General features: G+C 44.4%; 1 protein-coding gene across 1 annotated transcript; it reads right to left on the reverse strand.

Moving 5' to 3' along the window:
- Positions 1-2,911: 2,911 nt before the first annotated feature.
- LOC106553046 (nicotinamide N-methyltransferase) lies at positions 2,912-6,808 on the reverse strand. The gene is given in 5 exon segments (XM_087706487.1): positions 2,912-3,554; positions 4,641-4,848; positions 5,579-5,671; positions 5,674-5,877; positions 6,733-6,808. Coding segments are annotated over 4 exon segments (783 nt in total). The 5' UTR covers positions 5,720-5,877; positions 6,733-6,808; the 3' UTR covers positions 2,912-3,118.
- Positions 6,809-9,394: the final 2,586 nt, after the last annotated feature.

The following is a 9,394-nucleotide window of genomic DNA, read 5'->3' on the forward strand; positions in this document are numbered from 1 at the left end:
CTGCAGGCTACTGCTAGATCAGCAGGTCAGCGGTTCAAATCTCACCAGGCTCAAGGTTGACTCAGCCTTCCATCCTTCCGAGGTGGGTAAAATGAGGACCCAGATTGTTGGGGGCAATATGCTGACTCTCTGTAAACCGCTTAGAGAGGCCTGAAAGGCCTATGAAGCAGTATATAAGTCTACTGCTATTGCTATTGCTATTGCTATTGCTCAGAGAAAGTCATCGGATCAAGCAAAATCAGCTGGCTTTCGAGCTTGATGCCTTTATCACTGCACTAAACTGACTTTCTCTAATCAGTTTAGAATGCATAAAATTGAAAAAAATAATAATCATCCATTATCCAACTTAATTAAAGCCATTCACAACAAACTATGAAACATTGTTAGAAAAAACAGCTCCTTCCCCCCCCCCCAAAAGGTTTTTCCAAAAAGCTGGACCAGTCCCACCTTGGCACATTTCTCATACCTGGTATGTCTCCATCAAAGGGCCCTTTGAGCGTATCTGGTAACGTCTCATTCAAAGTTGTCATTCCCTACACGGCCAAGTAGACTGAAACTTCCCAGAAGAAACCTCTCTGCCTTTGTGGCCTCTTTTGAGTGGGTCAAATGCATCCCACCATCTTTTATTCATGTACAGCCACACAAATATATGGTATAAAGCTGAAGATTATTACCATACCATAGGATTATGTAGTGATTGGCACTAACATGGTTATATTCTGTGGAATAGGATTGTGATTGTGGTGTATAGAATATGTTCATTTTCTAACAATTGTTTCCCTAGCAGAACCTTCATCTGTGACCCACCACTGACCAGGTGACCTCCACCCACCTGCTTTCTTGGTTTGTAAAATGAGTTACTTTGGAGTATAGGTGGACGTGCCTGATCAGAAACTCAGAATCCCACTCAGTGTGGTAGATGTTATGTTGGTGGCATTTTCAGACAAAAGTCTAAGCTGTTGCTTTCTATGTGAAATTCAGGAATAATCCAGTCTGGGACCCAGGGTCCTTCGCCCCCTCTGGCCACCTCCATGGGGCCTCTTGAATAGAATAACAGAGTTGGAAGGGACCTTGGAGGTCTTCTAGTCCAACCCCCTGCTCAGACAGGAAACCCTACACCACTTCAAACATCCAACATCTTCTAAAAAACTTCCATTGTTGGAGCATTTACAACTTCTGGAGGCAACTTCTGTTCCACTGATTAATTGTTCTAACTGTCAGGAAATTTCTCCTCAGTTCTAAATTGCTTCTCTCCTTGATTAGTTTCCACCCATTGCTTCTTGTTCTGCCCTCGGGTGCCTTGGAGAATAGTTTGACTCCCTCTTCTTTGTGGCAACCCCTGAGATATTGGAACACTGCTATCATGTCTCCCCTGCTCCTTCTTTTCATCAGACTACACATACCCAATTCCAGCAACCATTCATTGTATGTTTTAGCCTTCAGTCCCCTAATCGTCTTTGTTGCTCTTCTCTGAATTCTTTCTAGAGTCTCCACAGCTTTTTTTACATCGTAGCAGCCAAAAGTGGATGCAGAAGTGTGGCCTTCCCAAGGCCTTATAAAGTGGCATTAACAATTCATGTGATCTTGATTCTCTCCCTCTGTTTATGCAGCCTAGAACTGTGTTGGCTTTTTTGGCAGCTGCTGCACATGGCTGGCTCCTATTTAAATGGTTGTCCCTCTCACAGTTGCTACTATTGAGCAAGGTACTAAAGCAGGTTAAAATGTGAATTAAAATATAAAAGTCAGACGTGGCAAAAGGAAGAGATAAAAGCCTGCTTGTAAGTCGTGTAGAAAGAGAGGAAAATGTCATTAGCCTTAAACCACAGAAGTCCAGTAAAGGTTCCAGTAAAAGTCCTTATGTCAAAAGCCCAAAACCACAAGGTTCAGCTAAAGGTCTCATAGAGACACGTAGCCAGTACCTATGACCCAAGACAAAAGGAGAAGTAAGACCATATCTACTTACAAGGCTTCTTTCCAAGGTAACCAATAAGAAATGAGTTAAGTGTTTCCGTGTTACGCTGCCTTTGAGAATGGATAAGAATGCCTGCTTCGATAAGGAAGGTTGTTCAGAACTTGCAAGGCTAGCCTTTGGCTAGTTTTCTGAACCTGGCTGCCAATAAACTCCTCCTTGCATCCCGAGAAGTCTAAGCCCTGACATTTTCTGCAACAGCACCACCTATACTGTACCTGCGCAGTTCATTTTTCTTGCCTAAATGTAGAACCTGACTCTTTTCACCCTTGAATTCCATTTTATTAGATAGTGCCCAATGTTCAACTTTGTCAAGATCCTTCTGTATCTTGAGCCTGTCTTCTGGAGTGTTGGCTATTCCTGCCATCTTGGAGTCTTCTGCAAATTTGATGAGTTCCCCATTTATTCCCTCCTCCAAATCATTGATGAAGATGTTGAAGAGTCCTGGGCCTAAAACAGAGCCTGTACTGCGTACTTCAAAAGGCAGACCTGGGTTTTCCTGGGGGTTGATCTCTTCTCAGTTCCCCCTTGAATCTTGGGAGACGTGGCCAAGGGACGTGGGGCCCTCCAGGGCCTCCCCCCTTGGGCTGAAAAGGCTCTGGCTTGTCTGTCAAAGGCAGAGCACGTCACAGAACAACCAAGTAGAAACTGTCACATAAAAACACCAGAAGATTGAAGGACTCCCTCCTTTACTCAAATGCAGGAGTTTTATTTTAATCAAGTGTATTCGTGTGTATTGTGTAAATGCAGCCTGGGAAAAACTTTGGCTAATCTTGATGCCCAAAGGTTTTAAGCTCACTGAAAACTCAATGCTTACCATCAATAAATAAATAAAATTGGCCCATTTATGAAAATCCAGGTGAATGCTGACACTTTCATTGTTTTCTGCATGATTTGTTTATTTTTCATTAAATCTTCACTAGAAATAGATCAAGACAAAGCTTTTGTTTTTAAAGAAAGGGCTTTATTTTAACTCCTTCTGTCTTTGCTGGGGCCTGGCCTACAAGATGGGCTATGATGGCCTCCATCAGGTGTCCCTTAGAAAGCTAAAACTGTGAAGAGGCTGCAATAGAGACGGGCTTGGAAGAAACATGTCCCAGAGCCAAAGTGATGCTGTGGCTTTTGGGATACAATAAAGCCAACGGGGGTTTACACTTCTTTGTCCTTGCGGGCGAGAATGACGTACTTTCCGGAGAAATCGCAGTCCTCCATATTGGTCTTAAAAACCCTGGGCTCCACGTTGAACTCTACAACGGCAAAACCAGCGGCGCTCAGGCCATTTTTCAGCATCTCCTCCGTGAAGAGCATGCTGGAGAACCTATGAGGGCCCACCCTGTAGAACGTGCACCCTAAAACCCCACCGAGTACCAAGTGTCCCCCGAGCTTCAGCAGAGAACTGAGATTCTTCAAGGCGGCGTGGAAACTCGGCTGGTCGTGGCAGGCCGACTCCAGGCACTCGGTGGAGAGAAGGCAGTCGGCCTGGGGCAGAGAGATGGGAGCCAGTGGGTTGCTTTGGTGGACATCACACCTGAGGACCTGCTTGATGCTTCTCCGCAGCTTGGCCTCCTTCTCTGCACACGTCTCTCTGCGGGGAGAGCGGAAAGCCAATAAGAGACGGCTGGGAGACCTCTCGGGAATGCAACAGAACCGGCTTAGAAGTGGCGGATTGAAGTAGCTCTTCAGCTCAACCCAAGTATGTTGAGGAGGAGAGAGGTTGAAGCCCTTTTGGCTGGTATCTGCAGCCTTAGATGGAGACCCTCAAGTGCCAAAGCAAAATGCCTGTCAGTCAAGGGGCTCAAAGAATATCGAATGTTGAGAGGGAAATAGGCTAAGTATGCATCAGGATGGTGGGGTCCTTGGTGCTCCCTGAGTTTGGTTGTTTCCTTGCAGATGTTTCATTTCCCAGCTAGGTAACCACGAGTATATAAAATGGGAGCAATCCCCACTCTTTTCTAATACTGATGATGTTCCCTAGTTGGGTCATGAGATGTCTATAAGCAAACAACCAAGCTTAGAGAGCACCAAGGACCCCATAGTCATCCTCCTTCTCCTCCTCCTCCTCCTCCTCCTCCTCCTCCTCCTCCTCCTCCTCCTCCTCCATCTCCTCCTCCTCCTCCATCCCCTCCTCCTCCATCTCCTCCTCCTCCTCCTCCTCCTCCATCTCCTCGTCCTCGTCCTCCTCCATCTCCTCCTCCTCCATCTCCTCCTCCTCCTCCATCTCCTCCTCCATCTCCTCCTCCATCTCCTCCTCCATCTCCTCGTCCTTGTCCTCGTCCTCCTCCATCTCCTCCTCCTCCTCCTCCTCCTCCTCGTCCATCTCCTCCTCCTCCTCCATCTCCTCGTCCTCGTCCTCGTCCTCCTCCATCTCCTCCTCCTCCTCTCTGCAAATCAAATCTACCCCATTCCAGCTTGGGCTGAATATTTCCTCCCACCCAACCCTCTCTCTCTGTCCTTGCTCTATTTCCCTTGGCCGGTTTGATTGCTTCCCTCTGGGCAGCCTCTCTCCCTGTGGTCTCTTATCAGGATGGCCTCTCCTTTCCCCCACAGACAATTTCAGCCTTTGCCTGGCTTTTCTCCATTCCTGCCGTTAGCCAAACATGAACTTTCTCTGGGACTTTGGCCTGATCATCCGTAAGATTAAGCCCATGTTCCAGGTCCTTCCCCTGCCTACCTGTTCCCCTCCAGCTGGCACACATACTGAACCACCGGGGACCAATCGAAAGCGCCCGGCTCCTTCTTCAGCCATTTTGTAATCTCCTGGCAGTTCCGGTCCAGATAATCGGTGGCTATGATGTTCTCGAAGGACCCGCAGGCAGGGATCAGCTGATAGATGGTGGGGCCACTGCCGATGTCGATCAGGGTGCCACCTTTCAGGACCCCTGGCATAAACGAGAGGAAGATTTGGGAGGGGGAAAGAGAAGCGGAAAAGATTCAGGTTTATCTCCTCTAATCCCCTTTGCCCAAGACAGTCGTATGCGAATTCCCTGTGGAGGTTCAAATAAAACTTACCGAAACTATTTTAACAGCCCAAATGTTAAAAGCCCAGAGAATACCTGATGATATCTGGGAGATTCCAGCAGGCTCTCTTGAAGTTCCACCCTATACTGAAGCCCTCCATGTCCTTCAATACAGTCTAACTCAGGGGCTTCCAAACTTGGGAACCCCTGGTCTAACCCCTCCACTTTTTCCTATTTTGATTTTTTTTTAACTTCAACACATTTATGTGGAATGCTTCCAATGCATTATAAATTCATTTCCTGGAATCTTATCCCCCTCCCCGTTGCATTTTATTCGGTTTAATGTTCACCAGTTGCAGATGTCTGAAATGCAGGGATGTGGCAACGACACATGTGAAATAAATAAAGCCTAAGAGAAGTCCACAGGATCCGTGAATGAGGAAGACCAGGAGCTTCACGGAGGTTGAAGGAAACCTCCTGTCTAAGGCACAAAAAGTTGCTTGAGAATAAATCACAGTTCCCAGCAAAGGGCTACGTAGCGATGCTGAAAACATTCAAAAGACCTTTTCCCCGGAGTTATAGTTTGGCTCCCTTTTTTTAAAGTAAACTTTCTCGCCACCTTAAAAGTTGCAGCAGTGACTGGATCACCTACCTGAATAAAAGATTTTGCAAAAGCATTTCAGGATGAACTCCAGGAATTCATCTTCGACAGACCCTTTCCCGAAATGAAAATATTCCAGGTAACTTTGGGATCGAACGTCTTCTGGTAAACGTCTCCTCCTGTGAATTCCATCACGGCAGCACAGTCCCTGGGTGTGCAGATCTCAAATGCAGACTTTCCCTGCCAGGAGCCTCCAGATATAACTCAGAAGAGGAGTTACTCTGTGCCAGCTGGCCTTGGCCAGCAATTCCTCTCAGCCTATCAGCAGCAAACACAGCTGGAGGTTTGGACTGAAAAAGTAAACTCTTTCAAAATACACTTCCCAACAAACTATTATTATTTATTAGTTTTGTATGCCGCCCACTCTCGGAAGACTCAGGGCGGCTCTGATATTTTGCAAAACATTTTGCAAAATATTTGGGTGATCTTTAAAATAAGGTCGGTAAAAACACTTCACTTAAAAAGGACCATTAATAATGACTAAATCAGAGGTCTTCAAACTTGGCAACTTTAAGACTTGTGGACTTCAACTCCCAGAATTCTCCAGCCAGCATCGCTGGGAGTGGAAGTCACAAGTCTTAAAGTTGCACGTTGGGGATCCCTGGACCAAATGGTGCTTGTAATAACTGGCTCTAACATGGTGAGAAGTGTCACTTGCAAATATGCAGGCAGACCTTGAGAAGCAGCAGATACAATGCAATGCAATGCAATGCAATGCAATGCAATGCAATGCAATGCAATGCAATGCAATGCAATGCAATGCAATGCAATGCAATGCAATGCAATGCAATGCAATACAATACAGTTGGAAGGGACCTTGGAGGTCTTCTAGTCCAACCCTTTCCTAGGCAGAAAACCCTATACCGTTTCAGACAAATGGCTATCCAACATCTTCTTAAAGACTTCCAGTGTTGGGGCATTCACAACTTCTGGAGGCAATTTCTGTTCCACTGATTAATTGTTCTCACTGTCAGGAAGTTTCTCCTCAGTTTTAAGTTGCTTCTCTTTTTGATTAGTTCCCACCCATTGCTTCTTGTCCTGCCCTCAGGTGCCTTGGAGAATAGTTTGACTCCCTCTTCTCTGTGGCAACCCTTGAAATATTGGAAGACTGCTAGATAACATTCTCCAAATTTTGCAGAACTCACCAAAACTGTTCTGGGAAGATGGTCAGCTAGCTTAAAAATGCCTGAAGCAAAGCATGAAATCAGGACCTGGTATTTCCAGGACTATGTGTAAAAAAGAGAGGAAACAAGATTTTATTTTCAACATTTACGTATCAGGATTGAAGAAGAAATATGCAAACCCAACAACGGAAAGAGGGAATGGAGAAAGGAGTAGAGGTAAAGGCAGGAAGAGAAGAGGAGAAGAGAGGAAGGGAGAGGGAAAGAAGAAAGGGAGAGGAAGAAATGGAGGGGGAGTAAGAGTAGGAGAGAGGGCAGGAAGAGGAAGAAAAAGAGAGGAGTGGGGGAGAGGAAGGGAAGAAGAAAAGGGAAAGGAGTGGAAGAAAGAAGAAAGGAGAGAAGGAGAGAAGGAAGGGAGGGGAAGGAGAAAAGGAGAGGGAAGAAGAAGTAGAGTTGTTGTAAAACAAGATGGATATATGGGATGGCAGGAAAGCAATCTCAATTATATTTTTTTTAATTTTAGGAGGAGAAATGAATTGTTATCAATGTAAAATGATAACATATATTATTAATAATAGCTATGAGGTTGTATATTTGTGAATGTATGTATGGGAAATAAAAATAAAAACGTTTTGTTTTAGTGTGGGATTCCTAGCATCTTTCAGGAGCTCCCACAATGCCTCTCTCCACTGGTCCTCTGGTCATGTCCCACTCCACCCACTGATTGGGGGGGGGGGCAGTGCTACAAATCATGACCAAATGGACTATTCCAGCAGTGGGTTTCAAAATTTTTGGAACCTACTCTGTGGGTGTGGCCTCCTTTGTGGGAGTGGCTTGCCAGCCATGTGACCTGGTGGGAGTGGCTTGCCGGCCATGTGTTCTCTCTCTCTCTCTCTCTCTCTCTCTCTCTCTCTCTCTCTCTCCCTTTTTTCTTTCATCTCTCACTCTTTTTCTTTCTTTTTTTTCTTTCTTTCTTTCTTTCTTTCTTTCTTTCTTTCTCTCTCTCTCTCTCTCTCTCTCTGTCAGTCTGTCTCTCTGTGTGTGTGTTTGTGTGTGTGTGTGTGTGTGTGTGGCAGTGGTGGGTTTCAAAAATTTTTGGAACCTCTTCTGTAGGTGTGGCCTGCTTTCGGGTCCACTGGTGGAACCTCTTCTAACCGGTTCGGTAGATTTGACGAACCGGTTTCTACCGAATAGGTGCGAACTGGTAGGAACCCACCTCTGGACTATTCCAGACCCCATTCAGAGCAAACAACCAAAAACAGTCGGAACTGTTGGATGAAGAAAACAGATAAATTTTGTTGGGATTCTTCCTACCAAACTTTGGGGCTGTTAGAATCCATTGATTTCCTTTTTATTTTTCAATCTCATGTTTATTTACACATAAAAGCACCAGAGGCCATATTTTCAGATTTATTTCTTTTCATTCCCCCCCTCCCCCCTTACCTTTCAATATACCAGCTTCCCTTCTCCAGTGAATTGAACAAGACTTCAATCTGGCTGCTTCCTAAAGCAACCGTGCTCTGCAAAGACCTTCTTGGCTTCTCCTGCTGGGGCTCCATTTGTGGGTCTCTGAAGAGTCGGCTGTGGTTGCACACAAACAAAGAGAGCAAAGACGGCGTCCAGATTGGGCTGCTTGCTTGGTGTTGGTGCGGGCCAAATCCCTTGACAAGCAGGGGATGTTGTGATGTTGCAATCTTGCGAAATCTCAATGCAGCCCTTGTGTTTGTTTGTGTAGAAAGGAATCTTTGTTCCTTCCAGAGGGGCTGCTCGCACGCAGAACGGTCGGAACGTGAACTCTGGACCTCAAGGAAGGGCTTGGCCTGTGGCCACCGGCCATTTCTCTGCTGGACTGAAGGAACCCTTGAGTTGCCTGGAAAATCCTTGGGGTGGAAACACACACAGAGAGAGACAGACAGAGATAGATAGACAGACAGACACACAGAGAGAGAGACAGACAGACAGGCAGACAGAGAGAGAGAGAGACAGGCAGACATAGATAGATAGATAGACAGACAGACAGACAGATAGATAGATATAGAGAGATGAAATAAATGAGATAAATGAGATAGAGATAGATAGATAGATGATAGATAGATGATAGATAGATAGATAGATAGATAGATAGATAGATAGATGAGATAAATGAGAGAAATAGATAGATAGATAGATAGATAGATAGATAGATAGATAGATAGATGAGATAGATGAGATTAATGAGATAGAGATAGATAGATAGATAGATAGATAGATAGATAGATGATAGATAGATAGATAGATAGATAGATAGATAGATAGATAGATAGATAGATGAGATAGATGAGATTAATGAGATAGAGATAGATAGATAGATAGATAGATAGATAGATAGATAGATAGATAGATAGATAGATATAGAGAGATGAAATAAATGAGATAAATGAGATAGAGAGATAGATGATAGATAGATAGATAGATAGATAGATAGATAGATAGATAGATAGATAGATGAGATAGATGAGATTAATGAGCTAGATATATATATATATATAGATAGATAGATAGATAGATATAGATAGATAGATAGATAGATAGATAGATAGATAGATAGATATAGATATAGATATAGATATAGATATAGATATAGATATAGATATAGATATAGATATAGATATAGATATAGATATAGATATAGATAGATAGATAGATA

The sequence above is a fragment of the Thamnophis sirtalis genome, unplaced genomic scaffold (assembly GCF_051295495.1).
Source record: "Thamnophis sirtalis isolate CommonGarterSnake01/CBP01778 unplaced genomic scaffold, rThaSir2_p1.2 scaffold_2, whole genome shotgun sequence".
Lineage (NCBI taxonomy): Eukaryota > Metazoa > Chordata > Lepidosauria > Squamata > Natricidae > Thamnophis > Thamnophis sirtalis.